A 21,150-nucleotide genomic window follows, 5' to 3' on the forward strand; every position below is an offset into this window, starting at 1 on the left:
GTGTGTGTATTCTTTAGGGTTTTCTACATATAAAATTCATGTCATCTGTGAATAAAGACAGTTTTACTTCTTCTCTTCCAATCTCACTGCTTTTTATTTCTTATTCTTATCTAATTGCACTGGCTACAGCTTCCACTATTACACTGAAGTGTTGAAAGTAGGCATCCTTGTTTTCTTCCTTATCTTAGGGGAAAAACTTTCAGTTTTTCGCCATTTAGTATAATGTTAACTGAGAGTTTTCCACACTATGGAAATGATTCCCGGCCCGGCATGGTGGCTCACACTTGTAATCCCAGCACTTTGGGAGGCTGAGGTGGGAGGATCACTTGAGCCCAGGAGTTCGAGACCAGCTTGGGCAACATAATGAGACTCCATTCTCTACAAAAAATGAAAATAAAAAAAATTAGCTGGGCATGATGGCATGCACCTGTAGTCCCAGCTAATCAAGAGGCGGAGGCCAGGGGATCACCTGAGCCTGGGAGTTGGAGGTTGCAGTGAGCTATCATGACACCACTGCACTGCCTGGGAAACAAAGTGAGACCTTATTTCTCTCTTTTATTTTTTGTATATGGCCTTTATCATATTGAGGAAGTTTCCTTCTATTTCCAGTTTTTTGAAGTTTTGTTTTTTTTGTTTTGTTTTGTTTTGTTTTTACCAAAAATGGGTATTGAATTTTGTCAAATGCTCTTTCTCCATCACTTCAGATGATTGTGTGGGTTTTATTCTGTCATTTTATTAATGTGGGATATTACATTGATTAATTTTTATATGTTGAAACATCCTTGCATTCCTGGAATAAATCTCACTAGGTTATGGTGCATAATCCTTCAATTATACTTTTGAATGTTTTGCTAGCATTTTGATAAGGAATTTTTCATCTATGTTGATTAGGGATATTGATCTATAATTTTCTGGGTTTTTTTTTTTGGTATCAGAATAATATTCACCTCATAGAATGAGTTAGGAAGTGTTCAGTCCTCTTCAATTTTTTGGAAGAGTTTGAGAAGGGCTGCTAGTAGTTTTTCTTTAAATGTTAGGTAGAATTCTCCAGTGAAGCTCTTTTCCTCCGAGCTTTTCTTTGTTGGGAGGTTTTCCATTACAGATTTAATCTACTTAAGAGTTATAGGTCTATTCAGATTTTCCATTTATTCTTGAGTTACTTTGGTGGTTGATGTATTTCTAGGAATGTGTCCATTTCATCCAGGTTACCCAACTTGATGGCATACAGTTGCTCATAGTATCCTCTTAAATCCTTTTTATTTCTGTAAAGTCAGTAGTAATGTCCCTTTTTCATTTTTGGTTTTAGTATTTCATTTTTCTCTCTTTTTTCCCTTTAGTCAATCTGTCTAAAGCTGTGGTCCCCAATCCCTGGGCCGCAGACTGGTACCGGTCCGTGGCCTATTAGGAACTGGGCCGCACGGCAGGAGGTGAGCAGCGGGTGAGCAAAGCTTGAGCTGTATTTACGACCACTCCCCATTGCTGGCACCACCACATAAGCTCTGCCTCCCGTCAGATCATTGGATTCTCACAGGAGTGCGAACCCTGTAAACTGCGCGTGCGAGGGATCTAGGTTGCAGCTCCTTATGGGAATCTAATGCCTGATGAGCTGAGGTGGTGATGCTAGCGCTGGGGAGCGGCTGCAAATACAGATTATCATTAGCAGAGAGATTTGACTACACAATAAATGTAATGCAAGTGAATCATCCCCATCCCCCTACCCTCACCTCTTGTTTGTTTTCATTCATTTTTCTCTATTGTTTTCAATTCTCTATTTCATTTATTTCTATTGTAATCTTTATGCCAATAATTGGTTAACCTAGATAAATGATAAAGAGGTAAAACTGCTACAAAGATATAACGACCCTTAATTTGGATGCACCTAAAAACAAAACTTAAAAAAAAAGACTGACAGAACTAAAAGGATAAATAGTCAAAGCCACAATTACAGTTGAAGATTTCACTTCTCTCTTAGGAACTGGTAAGAAGAAGCAGTTAAGCAATCATTAAGTATGTAGAAGACCTAACACTACTAACCACTGGACCTAACTGACATTTATAGAACATTGTACACAAGAACAGAATATGCATTCTTTTCAAGTGCACCTGAGATAACAATATAAAACACATGCAAGGTCTTAAAAGAAATCTCAATAAATTGAAAAGATCTGAAATTATACAAAGTATGTTTTCTAACATCAACAGAAATAAACTAGGGATCAAAAACAGAAAGATTGCTAAAAAAAAAATCTCTAAATATTGTAAATCAAATAACACATTTTAATAAGTCAAAGGGTCAAAATGCAACTTTAAAGGAAATAAATCCAAAAAGAGGTAGACAAAGAAAGGAACAAAGAACAAATAAAAAACAAATCGCAAGATGTTACTATAGCAACAAAGGCATTAAATGGAAATGGGCTACACAGTCCACTAAAAGTCACATACTAGTATCTAACGAATAAGAAAAAAGCAAGAATCAACTATATGTTGTTGAAAAGAAAATCCACTTAAATGTAAGTGACACAGGTTAAAAGTAAAATGATAAGAAAAGATACAGTACACAAAACCAAAAGAGAGCTGGAGTACTTATATTAATATCAGACAAGGTAGATTTCAAAACAAAGATTAGTGTCATGGATACACAGGGACATTTCATAATGACAAAGAGGTAAAGCTGGGTATCGAGTGCCTATAGTCCCAGCTACTTAGGAGGCTGAGGCAGAAGGATTGCTTGAGCCCAGTAGCTCTAGGCCAGCCTAGGCAACATAGTGAGATCCCATTTCTTAGGAAAGAGAGAGAGATAAGGTGGTAAATTCACCAATAAGACATAATCCTAAAACTAAGATTTCAAAAGCACAGGCAACAAAACCAAAAATAGACAAATAGGACTTAATTAAACTAAAAAGCTTCTAGACAGCAAAAGAAATAAACAGCAGAGTGAACAGCCTATAGAACGGGAGGAAATATCTGCAAATGATTTATCCAACAAGGAACCAATATCTAGAATATACAAGGAACTCAACTCAACAAAAACGCCCAAATAATCCCATTAAAAAGTGATCGAGGACATGAATAGACATTTCCCAAAAGAAGACATACAAATGGTGAACAAGTACATGAAAAAATGTTCAACATCATTAGTCATCAGAGAAATGCAAATCAAAACAACAGTGGGATACCATCTCACCCAGTTAAAACAGCTTTTATCAAAAAGACAGGCAATAATGAATATTGGCAAGGATGTGGAGAAAGGGGAACTCTCGTAAGCCATTGGTGGGAATGTAAATGAGTACAACCACTATGGGGAACAGTATAAGCGTTTCTAAAAAAACAAAAATAGATCCAGCAATCCCACTGCTAGGTATGTATTCAAAAGAAAGGAAATCAATATATTGAAAAGACATCTGCACTTCCATGTTTACTGCAGCATTATTCATAATAGCCCAAATTTGGAATCAACCTAAGTATCCATCAACTATGAATGGATAGAGAAAATGTGGTACATATACACAATGAAATATTATTCAGCCATAGAAAAGAATAAAATCCTGTCATTTGCAACAACATGGATGGAACTGGAGATCATTATGTTAAATGAAATAATCCAAGCACGGAAAGACAAAACTTGCATGTTCTCACTCATATGTGGGAGCTAAAAATTGAAACAATTGATCTCATGGAGACTGAGAGTAGAATGAGGTTACCAGAGGCTGGGAAGGGTAGCAGGGGCAGGGCATAAAGTGGGGATGGCTAATGGGTGCAAAAATATAGATAGATATATAGAATGAACAATATTTGTTAGCACAACAAAGTGACTACAGTCAACAATAAGTTAGGGTATACTTTAAAATAACTAAAATAATGGAGTTGGAATTTTCCTAGCACAAAGCAATAGTAAATGTTTGAGATGAGGTATACCCCAGTTACCCTGATTATTACACTGATACATTATAATAAATCAATTTGATACACTATATGCCTATATAAACACATCACATGTACTGCACAAACATACTCAACTATTATGTACCTATACTAATCAAAAATAAAGAAATTTAATGCTCAATATCACTAATCATTGGAGAAATACAAATTAAAACTACAGTGAGATACCATCTTTCACCAGCCAGTATGGCTATTATTAAAAACACAAAAAATAACAAATGTTGGTGAGGATGTGGAAAAAAGGAAACTCTTACATACTGTTGAGAGAAATGTAAATCACCACAACCCCTATGGAAAACAGTATGGAGACCTCTCAAAAAACTAAAAATATAACTACCATTTGATCTAGCAATCCCACTACTGGGTATCTTGCTTTGGGATACTCTTTTCCTTAGGATACTAATGGAAAAGAAATCAATATAGCAAAAAGATACCTGCACTCATGTTTATCGCATCACTATTCACAATAGCAAAGACATGGAATCAATCTAAGTGTCCATCGATGGAGAAATGGATAAAGAAAAGTGGTATGTTTACATAAGGGAATACCATTCAGCCATTAAAAAGAATGAAATCAGGTCTTCTGCAGCCATGTGGAAGAAACTGAAGGCTATTACCTTAAGTGAAACAAGCCAGGCACAGAAAGTCAAATGTTGCATGTCCTCACTTGCAAGTGGGTGCCAAAAAAATGTGTACATGTGGACATAGAGAGTGGAAGGATAGATAATGAAGATTCACAAGGGTGAAGGGGTGGGAGGTGGAGGATGAGAAATTAGCTAATGAGTACAATATATGGTATTTGGGTAAGATATTTCCTAAAAGCCCTGACTTGACCACTAAACAATCTATACAATAAAATTGTACAAATAAAAAGATGAATGTACATGCAGCTAACAATGAGGCTTCAAAATACACGAAGCAAAACTGAAAAGATAAACAAACAAATCCACAATTATAGTTGATTTCAATAATCTTTGTTTAGTAACTGATAGAAAAAGTAGACAAAATCAGTAAGAATATATTACAGAATACATAAACACTATCAATCATCTTGACCTGATGGGCACTGGTAGAACACTTTATGCAATAAATACAAAATACAGTCGACTCTTGAACAACACAAATTTGAGCAAGTGGGTGTAGGCCCACTCACACGCAGGTTTTCTTCCACCTCTGCCACTCCTGAAACAGCAAGACCAACCCTCCTCAGTTTACTCAATGTGAAGATGACAAGGATGAAGATCTTTATGATGATCCAATTAATTTAATAAATAGTAAATATATTTTCTCTTCGTTATGATTTTCCTAATAACATTTTCTCTTCTCTAGCTTACTTTATGGTAAGAATATAGTATATGATCCATATACATACAAAATATGTGTTATTCAACTGTTTATGTTATTGGTAAGGCTTCAGGTCAATGGTAGGCCATCAGTAATTATGTTTTTAGGGAGTCAAAAGTTATACGTGGATTTTCAACTGAATAGGGGTGGAGTTGGCACCTCTAACTTCTGAGTTGTTCAAATGTCTACTGTATAGATTTTTTTTTCAAGAGTAACATGAACCATTTTCTGGGCCATAAACAAATCTTCATGAGTTTAAAAGTATTAAAATCTTATAAAATATGTTTTTCAACCACAAGAGAATTAAGCTAGGAATCAATAACTGAAAGATACCTGAAAAATATATATATTTGGAAATTAAATGACACAGTTATAAATAACCCTCAAGTTAAGAAGGAATCAAAAGGAGAATTAAAAATCTTCTGAAATAAAAACACAACATTAAAATTTGCAAAGTGTGACTAATAGTCCTTAGAGAGGAACTTAACTTAGATGACAAATTCCTTGAAAGACACAAAATACCAAAACTCATTGTAGAAGAAACAGATAATCACAACAGGCCTGTAACAATTAAAGAAATTGAATTCATAGTTAAAAACCTCCCAAAAAAGACAAAACTTCAGGCCCAGGTGGTGGTTTCACTGGTAAATGCTACCAAATATTTAATTAACAAATAAAATCAATTCTACACATATAATTCCATAAAATTGAAGAGGAAGAAGTACTTCCCACCTGTCTTAATAAGGCAAACATGATCCTGAAATGAAAATCATATAAAGACATTTTAGGAAAAGAAGATGACATAATCATATCACTCATGATTTAAGGATGCAAAAATCCTTAAAAAATACATTGTATTAAATCCAGCAATACATAATAACACACCGTGAACAGGTGGGTTTTTCCCCAGGAATGCAAGGTTCATTTAATGCAGGAAAAATCAATGTTAATTCATCATTTTAATAGACTATAAAGGAGAAAAACCATATCATCATTGGGATAAATGCAGAACAAGCTTTTAATAAAATTCAGCACCCATTCATGATAAAAACTCTCAGTAAACTAGGACAAGAACTTCCTCAACCTGATAAAGGAGGTACAGAAAAACTATATTAACATTATACTTTTACAACTTATTACACTGAAATAACTTTTGGCTAAGAGAATACTTACAAATATAGTACACGCAGTTACCATATACCCTCTACCCACCGTCCTCTAATGTTAACGTATTATATAGCCATAGCGCAAATACACAAACTAAGAAACTAACATCAGTAAAATACTATTAGCTAAACTACCAGCTTTTTTAGAGTTCACCTTTTTTCTTTTTTCACTAATGCCCCTTTTCTATTCCAGGACCCAACCTAGGATCCCGCATTGCATTTTCAGACCTTACGTTTTTTCTACTTAATGGCATTCATAAAAAACCGAATTTGAGCCCTGCCATTTCCATCCAAGGAGTCCCTATCTTGCCTCTACTCTTGCTCTTAAGACCGTCCAATTTCAGCCTCTCCCTCTTAACGACCCTTAACTGGACTCTCAGGCAGGCATACTCTACAGCCCTAAGTCAACAGAAAGGAATTACAGAAGAACTGACCATCATCCAAACACCCCAGTCTCCTCCGAGTCCACTGATAACAATTCTAATCAAAGGAAGAGGGCATTGAATGGCATTGTTAGTAAACCATCTAACATAAAAAAAAAAAAAAAATCACTACATACAATGCCCCTTTGTATTCTAAACCACCTGTGGCTTTTTTTTAAACTTGTTTTACAGAACCTGAAAAGTACTGGACAGAAAAGCGCTCACTGCCATCCTCCATGTCTGCCAGACCACATTCCTAGAAGTCTGATAACGCCAGCCTAATAGAGAAGGAAAAAAAAACCACCACCACCACCTCCTGTCATCATTTTACAACAATAACTACTCTATTGTTTACAACCCCAATAAAAAGCCCAAGCCACTCATCCTCAGGGCTGGCATTTCTTCTTTCTTTCATTCCATACCCTTTCCTCCCTTGCAAAGTAAAACTTCTTGCTTCAAAACCTATCCTCATCTTTGAGTCAAGAATCCTTTCTCAGCCTGTGGCATAAGCCCCCTCCCTAGCATATGGACATTATGCATTTTAAGGAAGAACATTTTCAAAGTGATGTGCTCTTCTCAGAGCATCATATCATGGGTTCCATGATGTCAACATGTCCCACTTACCAGTGATGGTAACCCTGATCACTTAGAACACTGTCTCTGCAGGCTTCTCCACTGTAAAGTTATTCTTTTTACCTTTGTACATGATAAATGTCTCTTGGGGAGTGGGCGTGGAGACAGTTTGAGACTATGCAAATGTTCTTTCTTAAACTTTTGCCCAATAATTTTAGCATTCATTGGCAGATCTTGCATAAGCAATTTTTACTCTGGGGCTCTAATGGTGATTTTCTACTTCCCTCACCCCCTTCTACAATTATTAATTGGAATTTATCTGTAAGAAGACATGTCCCTTCTCAACACTATTTATTCAATCATTTTCTTCTGCAGTATGGACTCATGGATATGTATTTTATTCTTTGGGTCACGATCCAATACTGTATTTATCTTCTTGCTGAAATTGTTCCAGCTTTTGCCACAGGGAGCTATTCAGGGTTGGCTTCTTTCTATCTTTCTTTCCTTCTTTCTTTTTTTAAAGCTCCTCCTTACTTTCTGGCATCACAACATACTCCAGGCTCACCTTTTATTTCCCCCATACCATTTCTGAAATCAACCGCTTCTCCAAGGAGCCCTGGTTTTCCTTTCATTGGAAAATAATATTTAGAAACCGAGATCTGGCTGCTAGATATGCTCATTAACATCATATTTAATGGCAAAAGATGTTTTTCTCCCTAAGATGAGGAATGAAGTCAGGATGTCTGCTCTTACCACTTCTATTCAACATTGTAATGAAGGCCCTAGCCAATACAGCAAAGCAAAAGAAGAAAGAAATAAAATGCATACAGATTAGAAATGAAGTAAAAACTTTTTATTTACAGAATATATGATTGTCTATGCAGAGAACTGTAAGTCATCTACAAAAAAGGCTACTACAACTAATTCTTGCAAGCTTACAGAAGGTAAATATTAAAAAAATCAATTGCATTTTTATAGACTAGTAGCAAAAAAAAGATGAAATTTTAAAATAGCATTTACATCAAAAGACATGCAGTACTTAAGTATAAATAAAATATGTGTAAGACCTAAATATTGAAAATTATGAAACATTACTAAGAGAAATTAAAGACCACCTATATAAACAGAGAAATACACTGTGTTCATGGATCTGAAGACTTATTGTTAAGATGCCAATTCTTCCCAAATTTACCTACAGATTCAACACAATCTCACACAAAATCGTAGCAGACTGAGAAACTGAGTATAAAGTCTATATAGAAATCTATACAGAAATTTATCTAGATAAATTCATACTATAAAATACCGTGCCAGAGACTCTTAAAGGCTGAAGGTACTTAAAGGATCATAATGTCATGCATGAGTAAATGAGCTGTCCATTTCCACAAAGGGAGCGAGAATGAAACCCAGGCCCAGGCCCAGCTCTTCCGCACAGCAGCACTGTGCTCTTTAGAGCGGCGCATCACGCCCCTAGCAATTAGGGCTAGCTCACTTCTCACTTGCCTAGGGAGAGACTTAGATCTCCCCTAAAGATAGATACCAGCATCTCTAGATGTGCCTGCATCTCTGGATTTGCCATACTATGTAGAAAAACGGCCAATAAGTATGTGATGATAAATTAACAAAAATAATAAATCTCCCAAAACTTATTAATGAAAATACAATTAAAAATACCTCATCTGACAGATGAACTTACCTCTTATGAATAAATATAAGGGCTCCATAAAAAATGTTTGCTTTTATAAGTTATTTAACAATTTATACTATTCAAAGCACTAGAATTTTAACTGAATTCATTAAAATATCCACTGGTATCCAGCTGGTTCCCATAATTGCTTATCTGTGATATGATACAAACCCAAATAGACCCAACACATTTTCAGAGCCTTTTAGAAAGAGACTCAGATTTAAAAGTGCTGCTGGAATGACACTGCTCCTTCAAGTATGCATGGGTGGCCGGGAACACCAGAGCTTCACCAGACAGCAAGAGTGAGCCTGGAGAGGCGTTAGTCCACTACCATTTATGGTTTACAGAAACGCTGTCCTTTTTGTGGTGCAAGGTGCTTAATACCTTTGCTCAAATTAAGTGGCATCCATTTTTTAAATTTATTATAACAATTTAAACTAATTTCTCTACATACACCATCTAGAGTTGTTCTGGAAGCTTTTTCTCCTTGCTCGACTTGCTGGCTCCTCTAACTCCATTCCCACAAAGCAGCCACCTGGGAGCCTTAGTATAGCCTTTGCTCTGGGCGAGTCTAGCCCGGTGGAGCAGAAATAGGATAAGCACTGCCCCTTCACTGGGATGCTGGCTGGGCTCTCAGAGCTTTCTCCAGGTGACATCGATCTACCATTTAACATGAATAGCTGCACACTGAGATAAGAAAACCTCTGTAGCATATGTTAGTCTCTTCACAGGACTAAACGAAGTTCATGTTTTGGCCCTTCTTGAAGTTAACAGGGCCACACTGGTGCCCCAATCATTGTCTCTTAAAGAAATGTTTTCTTTCTTTCTTTCTTTTTTTTTTGAAGGAGTCCTTCCTGGCTGGAGTATAGTGAGAGGATATTTAATTGTAGCTTATAGTTTTGTGTGTCAAAGAAAACCTCTGACTATGTATATTTCTGGGAGACACAGCAAGACCTTGATCTTTTTTAGGTTCTGTTGCAGTACACTGGCATGACAAAAACAGTACGTAGCTCATCAGGGGCCTTCCTATACATGCGTGCAACTTGTAAGGATCATCAGCAATAATATAAAGTGGATGTAAAATTGTCTATAGGAAGTTAGTAAACATTTAGGACATTTAAGAATGGTCACATGGTTGTGAGGATCCAATATTTAACACAGTGCTTTATACATGGTAGAAACTCAAGATATGTGAGTTTAATTGAACTGAAGCGTGAGTAAAGGAGTTTAATATGATGCATCTATTTAAACTCCTAATTAGAATAAATGGACAGAAAGTCACCATTTTCCCTATTACCGATAACTTAATACAGAAATGAAGTATTTTGTTATTTCCTTGTAACTCATATAATTCTCTTTACCTTAGGGGTTAACAGAGAAGAATATTTGGCACAAAATAAGATCCTACATAAATGTTAATTGATAAATGTTTCAGAGAAAAATATTAAAATCTGGTATAAACTGAAATGGAGGGACTAACCAAAATAATTAGACAAAAATTCTAAGTAAATTACTTAACTACATAAAAATTTCAAAGTAAAAATTTTATACAAGCATTTGAAAACCAAAACATCAAACTCAACATCTGTACTAACAATATACAAAGGAGAAGAAAAGATGGAATAGACACAATAATTTCCTGTCCCTGAATTTATATAAAAATTGCAATATTAAAAATAAGCATATTACAATAAACATAATTAGTGGTATCCATTTTATAGGCAATAAAGTTCTCTTTCAAATAACAGAGAAGTCTGAAATAAGACAATACTTACTTTATTAAATATTACAACTAAATTTCTTTAAGTTCCTTTTAAAATAAGGATCTGTATAAATGAATCTGAAGCGTTCACTTTAAAATTAAAGACATAAGGGCAAATTTAAAAATTATAATTTTTTTTTGCTAGATTTCCTAAAGAAAAACATAATGTTGGATGTCTTTTTTTTTTAATTAAAGATGACAGACTGAAAAATTATTATAGAAAAAAAGAGAAAAATAAATTTTTTGACCACTTTGAATAAAATTTCAAGAGGAATTTGGGGAGTCAAGATTATACACAAAATTTTGTGTTCAGAAGTTCAATAATCATTTAAATATCAGAGTAAAATGGAAAATATCATTACATCATTAAATTTTGTTCACTTTAAAATTGTTTTGCCATAAATTCATTTTAGCAGAGTAGCCAAAATGTATACATATTATCCCATAAAGATATCCTACCTTTTTATCATATACATCTTGCCAGTTTACTCCAGAAAAGAAACTGTGTCTCATAATTTCTTTTGCATCATCTGGTCCTCCACCAAGGCTATGAGGACAGAAATAAAATGAAATGAGTATAAAACATTTACCCAAAGCATAACAAAAAACAAAGTTTTTGTCAAAGTGTAATTTTCTAAGTAATAAATAGTTCTTGGGATAAATAGCCATAAATGCAAAAAGCTTTTGCGCTAAGATCTAATTTTCCCAGTATGCTATTAATAAGAACTAGCTTTAGAACACTAGTATTTGGAAAAGAGCAGAGACTTTGGAGACAGACCTGAAAGAGACACTTAGAAGATGTGTGACAAAAAAAATGGCTTAACCTCAGTTTTCTAATCTGTAGAGTGGGAATGATACTCAACTGGTGAGTTATTGCAAGGGTCAGAGATAACATAGGTAAGTGCCTAGCACAATAAATGGTAGATATTATCATTGTCAATTCTTTCTCTGTTTTTTTTATTTTTAGAGGCAGGGGCTTGCTCAGTCGCCCAGGCTAGAGTGCAGTGGCGTGATCATAGCTCACTGTAATCTTGAATTCCTGGGCTCAAGTGACCTCCCACCTCAGCCTCCCAGTAGCTTAGGACTACAGGTGCACACTGCCATGGCTGGTGCCCATCTGGGAGTCCCACATGTCCTCTTCCATTTTCCCTAAGTCCTGCACCAAATGAGTCAGGAAGCAGGGCACACAGCATTGGTTTAAATGTGATTATGCATCATAAACTTAACATCAGAATGAAAATGAAACTGTTTTGATTTTGATGTTTCTTTAAAACCCTTCCTCTGTCCAACCCACCTGCCCCTCATTAGCTAAAGTCTCTTCCAAAACAGAGAAGAGCTGTTGACGTCTAACTTCTTCCATTAAATTAATAATACTGACCTCCTGATATTTAAGTGGTTACTATCTACTGTTGTAAGGTTTTGTATATTTTGTAAACCTTTTTCCCCAAATAGTATATGTCTAAAATCGTTGTACATCTGATTCTTTTATATTCCATTGTTCAGCACACAGTATGGTTTTTATTTAGAATAAAAAAAAATTTGAAATGGTAGAAAAAGAGGAAAGAAAGATGAAAACAAAGTAAAGTAAACCTATTTAAATCTGAATTTAATATAGCAACCTTTATTTGAACTTGTTCATGGTTAGAAACGATGTGCGCCAGTAAAAGCTCAACGAACGGCTCTCTGGGGGAGATTATGCATAAACGTGTCTGTGTATGTACACACACACACGTGCACGCACACACGTTTGTTGTAAGTTTTACTGATCTAAAGGATGTAAAGCATAACATTTACAAAAAATAATAAAATATACAATGTTCTGTGTTGTAAATTAGCCAATTGATTCCCAGAGAAAACTTGTTAAGTTCTGCTGAACTTCAAAGCCGCCTATGTATGCAACTGACTTACAATTTGTTCTGACACGAATATTGGTTGACATTTTTGTTCATGTTAAAGTCAAAGATGAAAGTGATACAACAGAGACATACATCTGAACTTCATTTGACAGTTATGTGACTTCTTTGTTGAACGGTTAATGGTTTTGGAACAATGAAATAATATTTACTACATATTTTGTGCTATTTACAATGTAATGGAGACAACAAACTTTTAATCTGCATTATTAACATTTTCTCCATCACTTTCTTAAGTTTAAACAATTAACAAAACGTTAAGTCAAGCCCTGACTTATAATATTTGCCAATTTTGGTGATATACTCCCACCATGGCCAATTTCAAGCTACCCGATGATATCACTTAACATAGAAGTGGAAAGACGTGTACATTAGCAAACCATTATATGTTATTTCCATACAGATACGATAGACATAAATAACCTCAAAAACACACATAATAGTAAAACATAACAAAGTTATTAAGGAGTAATAAGTTTTGAGTATTTATTACCTTTGCTTTCCCTATTCTTGATTTAATTTGTAAATTTATATTTAATTTTTAATAATGACTATATTAAACAACCATCTGACAAAATTGCTGAAACTTTAATGACTGGTTCTCGTGAGCTGGTTATGTGCCAACTCCAACACATCGCTGGGTGGGAAGAAAACCAAGTAGGCACAGAAAACAAATACAGATGCTCATAGACTTAACAATGGGGTTACCTCCAGATAAACCCATATTTCATATTTCAACTTAATATGGGTTTATTCAGATAGAACCTATGGTAAGTCAAGGAGCATAGTGAATACTACCATTTTCACACCATCATAAATTCAAACCAACATATGTCTGGGATCATCTATAATGTCTATCAGTCTATAATTATATAATTATTTTCTTTTTTTTAGAGATGGGGTTTTGCTCTGTCGCCCAGGCAGGAGTGCAGTGATGCACTGATAACTCACTGCAGCTTCAGACTACATATGGGCTCAAGTGATCCTCCTGCCTCAGCCTCCTGAGTAGCTGGGACTACAGGCACATGCCACCATGCCTGGCTTGTAATTATACCATTCTAATAATTCTGGTTATAAGGTATAAGAAACACATGATTTGAGAAGGACATAGGATCCTCTGACACATTGTCAGAAAGGAAAATAAAACAATTAGCCAATACCCGAACATCTTTAGTGATGATAAACGATTCCTACCACTGGGTCTCCTATTCCCAGATCCACAGAGAATTCTCTAAATGAACCACATACCAGAGAAGGGACTTTTAGATTGGATCAGATCATAACAGCGATGCTGGATGTTTGCATTTGGGACCCCGAGATCGGAAGTTCTGTATTTAGTGAAGCCTCAGGACTCCAGTCCCTGCCCTAACTCTTTTTCACTCTATTTCAAGTTGCGTATGTCTCTCTCCCAGGAGACTACAGACTCCTTTGAGGGCAGAGATCAGTACTGGAAACCAGAATCTCAAAAGCATCAAAACACATGTTTCTGAAAAGAATTTAATATTTCAAAGTATGCATCAAAGTAGTCTGCATGAGAAAAATCAGAACTCCATGGTATTTTCTTACACTTATGGTATAGTTTATTTCAATACTGTTTTCATTTGAATTGTACTTGGGATTATACATGAGGCAGGAGTTGGAATGGAGAATCGTCATCATTTTGTAAATAAAAGGTTTCAATCCAGCTTTGGTTACTCATTTTCATGTAACCCCTCAAGTTCTCTAGCGATAGCTTGGCTTTGGACATAGCCAGCATTTATTCTATATTTATCAAATATATATAAAACTAAAATATCAGCCATGAATACTATGCAAAGTCTAAGAATACAATCTTAGACTGCCATTTTAGAAGCTGGGAGAAATTCTTTAACACAAGCTTCCCCAAAGTGTGAAACTGTCAAAAATTTCAATGTCAATGACTGTCTAATGTACAATTTAAGACTTCAAAATAATAACAAAATATGCTTTGAACTAAGATATTTATGTCTAGAGTACTAAACTCCAATATCGGAATGCCAAAGTAAATCCTCAGTTACTATGAATTCTTTACTATTAGGAACACCACAGAATTCATATTTTCCTAGTGTTATTGAATGTAACACAGGTCATGCTTTTCCTATAAACTCTCCACAGGAACATAAAGGAAGGACTAACGAATGATTATAAAGGAATGGAGAATAAGAAGTGAAAACAAAATGATAGTTGTTCCTCTGACAGAACTGACAGCAATTCAATAAAGGATACCAGAAAAATTCAGGCAGTATTTAAAATGGCTGAAGAGAAAAAACAAGAGATATATCATAATGCTATGTTTGATTATGTTTCCAAAGACTTTTCAGGGCCCTTTGTTGGCTTTTCTTCTTTCTACCTCTTAAATTATTAAATATAATGTTTCCCAGGCTTCTGTCCTAGGCCTTCTTCTCTTTATACTCTACCCTTGCCACCACTGTCCTGGCTCTGGCGATGTCCCAGATGTCTATGGCTCCCAATCCATATATTCAGATACTGTGTTTCTAATAATACTAGTATTATTTCCAGTTGCTTACTTGACATTTCCATTTTGGTTATCTACCGAAACCTCAGACTCAATATACCCAACGTTAATATCCACATCCACCTCATCTGGCCCCCTCCTTTGCTTATATTCCCTGTCTGTTAGTAATGTCCCATTCTTTAATCCAGTCACCTTAGCTGGAAACCTCAGAGGCATCCCTGACTCCTCCTACTTCCTCACCATTTCTATTTAATCATTCGCAAAACTCTACTTACAGCTTGTTCACCAATGCTTTGGGAAGGAACCCTTCTCTTATCTGGACAATTCCATAAACATTCTTAATTGCTCTGCCTGCCTGCTCCTGGCTCTTTTGCTCTTCTAATCTGTCCACGACAAAGCTGCCAGAGTTACCTTTTCATAACACAATCTGATTATACCATCTCTTGCTTGAAATTTTCATCCCCTTCTGACCAACAATTAAATATTTTCTAAGAAACGAAAGACCCTTACAATCCAACGTAGCATATTCATTCCCCAATGTTACCCAACTCATATTCTACATTCTACTCATTGAACTTCTCAAATACCATGTTCATCTGCAATTTTAGCTGTACTTTACATGTAAATTTCTCTGAGTGCCACAGCAAACTCCAACTCCTTTATAAGCCAACCTGAGTCCTCCAATCCCCAGATAGGGCTAACAATTTCAACAGCACTGTGTATGCAGTGTGGCCTGAGCATCTGTGAGTAAATATATTGTGCCCCACATTATTCTGTTAACATCTACAGCACAGACTTGTTCATCTTGTTCATCCTTGCATTCCCAATATTTTAATGCAACAGTGGAGGTGCTCGGTATATAATAAAGTATAAAATAAGTATCAGATAATTGAAAACATGCACCTTCTCTTTAGATCAATACCAACCTCTGGGTGAACAAACCATAAACAGTTGTCCTGTATACCAGGCCACTGACATTCTAAAAATTTATCTCACATTCACTCAACAGTTCCCGAGTACCTACTATATGCTATCCATGGGGTAGAGTGGGCTGAAAAAAATGAATGAGACATAAACATGAAAACCCCACATACAATTTTGTTCTACCAGCCATTTATAGAGAGAGCTGCACACAAAAAATGGGTGGTCAGAGTTAACCTGCAGCACTCAGGAAAGGATGGGATGAAAATTCATTGCCCTTGAAACCAAGCCAAATAGTAGATCCCAAACTCAAATAGATGAAGTGGAAGCCATAGCTCTATTTAAAGATTACCTATCACCAAGTGCTACTCATGAGATGATTATAAAATAATCATATTAAATGGAACACATTTCAAAACCTGAACTGAGAAATCGTTGCACTGTAAATAAGATAGATAGGAAATACGAAATAGGTATTGAGAAACTTGATTTCTACTCTTGTTCTGCATGAATTTTCCGTGGGACCTAGAATAAACTACCTAACCCTCCTGAGCCTTTGTTTTCATCTAAAATGGAAATGAGAATAAAATCTACCTACGTACACTACAAGGCTACTGAAAAAGCAAGGGAGAAAACAGATGTGAAAATGTTCTGAAAAAATAAAGCAAAATCACTTTACAAATACAAATTAATATCTGTTACTAAGATTACAAAATATATTTTTGAATGGTTCTTCACAAAGCAAAAAGATAGTATCTTTTTTGTTGTTTGCTTATTTCTGCTGAAGGTAAAAATCATGTTCCTTATCAATTTAAAAGCCATAAACATGCAGTGGGAACCATTTCTAAGGTAGACGAAGCTCAAATTTTAGGATTCATTTATTCCTTCACTTATTAAACCAGTCTGTCAATAAATACACATTGAGCATCAACAAACCATTGTAACAAAACATTATGTGAGATGTTGCAAAAGACTCAACAGTATCTGAAATCATCTAACCTCCAGGTACTTAAAATCTGACAGACTTTCAGAGAAACACTGATTTGCATAGGCACCTAGATGGAAGGATGGATATATACGCGCATAAGCACACATATTAAGGAACATTTAAAAATTAAAGCCATTTCATGTATGATTTATAAAATGTATGTGTGAATGAATATATAAACATGAACAAAAAATACTGTGGCTCATTCAGCAAAGCAGCAAGGGCTATAGGATTCTTCAGGTCATAGCTGTAGCTACAAAAACAGAAATACAAAATGTATAAAGATTCTTTTGCCATCAATCCTTTCAGCTATGCATAGAAAAGAAAATTTTCAAATTACAAACAAAAAAAGCAGTTAGATATGTTGACATAGGTTCAGGGTGGGAGGAGAACATAGAAAAACAGCTCTGTTCTTTTTATAATATAAAGGCCCACAGACGAAAGGAAAAGGGATCCTCCCATCCCCACAATATCAAGTAACAGGGCAATTAAGAAATTGTTCACTTATAATATAGATAATGGAACTCTCGAAATCCTTATTTGGTAAAACTACATGAAGTGTCCAAGTTAGAAAAGAGTTGAGGAAATTTTTAAAATGTTCTATATTATGCAGTTAAAAATAAGTCAGTATCTCAGTGAAAAGATGTCTATACCAAATACGTTGCTTCTTGGAGTTAGTTATATTTGAATTAATTTCCATATCACAATTTTTAACCACATTCATCAGCAAGTCACTGAGCGTTGAGGCTTACCGTTTATTTGGATCCTTGATCAAGAGCCCTGAAAGCAATGATTTTGCATCTGAAGAGAGTGTTCGAGGAAATTTAATGTCTTCCATTAGTATTAGTTCAAAAAGTTTCTCGTGATCCTGGTTGTAGAAAGGTAACCTCCCACACATCATTTCATACATGACAACCCCTAGGCCCCACCAGTCCACCGCTCGGCCATAGTCGTTATCTTCTAACACCTAAAAGTGAAACCAGTAAGAAGAGTAATTATTACACATTAACTTTAGAAGCATTATTCATAAAACATAAGATTTTTACATAAAAACGAATCTTAACTTTCAAAGTCTAGGTAGTCTATTCTGAGATCTTGATATTTAAACCATAAAACATCCTAACAAAAGATACAAATCACATCAAGTATGTGGAATACTCAATATAGTATATATCCAGAAATAGTCAGTGTACAAAAAAGGGGATAGACAGGTCATGCAAAATAATCCCTAGTAAATGAATGTATATAAGGATCAAGTGAAAAATATTAGTTAGCATATTTGCATATTTTCCCTTAGGCCTACTTTTTCATTCTGGTTCCACCAATGTGGACTTCAAGTAACAAAACTTAGAGCCAGGCCATGCTGATTATGGAGTCTATAATGTGCTTCACACATTCTTGCTTTAAGAAGAACTAAGTAATCGAACAGTGAAAGAGAAGAGTAAACAAACTCAATGTAATGGTTGTTAGGGAATGACAACCATCAAAATAAATTTGAAAGCTTTTGGGAGCCCCTATATATGTTCAAACTCTTCTGGAAACATTTAATTAACGAAGTGAATATAAAGGTTTATTGTTTGAGTTGTAATAAATTTTAATATCCAAAGCTTTAGTACCTCAAAACAAAAATTTCTGTTAAACACAGCAAAAATCATGGCCTTTATATCTGGACGGTATGTGTCCTTTAATTTGTTTCCCAAAATACATTACATGCAAAATAAATTTAGTAAGAAATGATATGAAAGTATCAGTTTGGCTATGTTAGAACAACCTGTTCAAACTGGAATGTGGTAATTTACCATGTGTCCCAGGAAAAATTTTGTCTTATCTTTTTATCAGATTTTTTTCCTCATCCAATAAAATATTCATCTATATGCAACTTTCAATATTTTATTTTAAATAACTATATCTGAATAATCATAAGGCTTACTTCATTTGATCCTCTCAGGTTTGGGAAAACCAGACCAAGAAAACCATATTATATGAATTTTATCAATTAAACACAAAACTTATAGTTGATTACATAAAAGAAAATTTGGTAAGAACAAAGTAGTACTCATGTTCCAAACTTTCTTGGTTTGAATTAATCTTTTGTTGAAGATTACTCCTATATGACTTTTATTTAAAATTTCCCAATAATTTCATAGAATTGCAGATGATAGTTTTGACAGTTACTTTATGATTATCTATAAATACTACGAAAGGGACTTTGGTAGACAGGGTATTTAAAGATGAATGCTATAATTTCAAGAAAAAATTATGATTCTTAAAGATCTATTCAGGGTTTTTGGGATACCATGAAAAGATTTTTCATTCAATTATACCAATGTTTGTTTCATAGCTAAAGAACACTAAAAACTTCATTGGTAAGATACGAACACAAATCTAGTTTGTATGATTTTTTCAGAAATCTTTTGTAAATCATAAACTAAGAAAAATATTTTCCGGAAGAATAAATTCTAGTTTTCATCATTAGTCAAAAAGAAAAATTTGAAATTTCTACTTGCTTGAAATGAGTAATATGAGAAAAAACAGAAAATAAGAAATAACCTAAAGAAGCAGAAGGAATTCTACTTACATACATATTTAAGTTTAAAGAAATGCTGTATACATAATTTTAAAATACCAGTGACTTTTGATGATTCAAGGATCTATCTCATGGCCAATTAGTAGAATGCACTGTTAGTGGGGCCTTTATCTAACTGACACGGGATTTTACCTAATAACAAAAAATTTTTAAATCTGAGAACCTTTAACTGCATTCCTACAACACCAACAAAACAGTGGGATACACGAAAAGGAGCCAAACGTGGTTTTTAACCTCTTTTTTCATAAAACCATAAAAAGCATAAAAGCTGGATTAACTGCCTCCCGAACCCACATCTCACCAGCCGGGTTCTCATCCCCAGCTGGCAAAACTGGCAATCCTTTATTTTTGTTTAAATACCTGGTTTGCAGCCAGAAGGGAAAGTGAGTACATAAAAAGAGGATTTTTATTTTTGAAGAGAAATAAGCAACTGAAAAATAAAACTGCATTGTAAAAAAATCTGTTTGATAAAATAAAATATATTTTATTCAGCTTTGTAAAATGAATACTGATTCTCAAAATAAGTGCTTTTGCTTCTGAACATACGTGTTTTAATTGATATACAGATATATAATGCTGTAATTAGAACTGTTTGCTGTATCACTTTGTACTGAACAAAATTGATGTAATGCATTGTCTTATCGACATGTAAACTTAAGCGACGCTGAGAAAACACTCCAGCAACTAAGCTATCCCTCTTTACCTAAGAGACTTCACTATCATTTAAAAAGAAAGATTTCTGTTCAGCTCCTACCTCCAAATAGCTATAAGATGAAACACACAAGAAATAAAAATAAAAATAGTTGCAATATTCTGCATATGGATGTATAATGTAAACGTGTTCCTACTATTCAAACAACATCTTTTCTCTCTCTTTAAATCTAAATTATTTCAAAATACAATACTTTGAAATACTCTGGAAATCCCAAAGTCAAATTAAATAATTCAAATCCAATAGCCTCTTTGAGATTATTTTTGGAAGATAATTTTTCTGCCTTAAAGTACTTATTATTCTAAAATTACAGTAACATATAAAATTTACATTCTTTAATCTAAGGGCTGCAAAATTCTTTCTGGCTACTTCTGCTAATTATTTTTCTAGCAAAAAGGCTAATATTTATTTCATGGTTACTGTGAGGGCTGATCCAATGGTATGATAAATGGTGATGTAAAGTATAACAATGGTAAAAGTACATTTTGACTCCATTAAAATGTCATTTCTTATGTTATTTGGATATAAATGTAGATCAAAACATGCTCCTGAAATAATCCAGTAAAACAATTATCTTGAATTATTCTAAAATGTATTTTTTCCATAAAGTCAACATTACTGACTTTTAAATGAAACTCA

General features: G+C 34.6%; 1 protein-coding gene across 4 annotated transcripts in view; it reads right to left on the reverse strand.

Annotated features, from left to right (window-relative positions):
* The window catches only part of AKT3 (v-akt murine thymoma viral oncogene homolog 3), a 295,324-nt gene that overhangs the window by 39,997 nt on the left and 234,177 nt on the right, over positions 1 to 21,150 (reverse strand). For all 4 annotated transcript variants that reach the window (XM_012644381.1, XM_012644380.1, XM_012644382.1 and 1 more), the window contains 2 exons: positions 17,965 to 18,179; positions 11,356 to 11,443 (listed from right to left, as the gene is read on the reverse strand). In XM_012644381.1, coding sequence (XP_012499835.1) covers positions 11,356 to 11,443; positions 17,965 to 18,179 — 303 coding nt within the window. The remainder of the gene's footprint in view (positions 1 to 11,355; positions 11,444 to 17,964; positions 18,180 to 21,150) is intronic.

Source organism: Propithecus coquereli, unplaced genomic scaffold, assembly GCF_000956105.1.
Source record: "Propithecus coquereli isolate 6110/MARCELLA unplaced genomic scaffold, Pcoq_1.0 Scaffold210, whole genome shotgun sequence".
In the NCBI taxonomy this organism is placed as follows: Eukaryota; Metazoa; Chordata; class Mammalia; order Primates; family Indriidae; genus Propithecus; species Propithecus coquereli.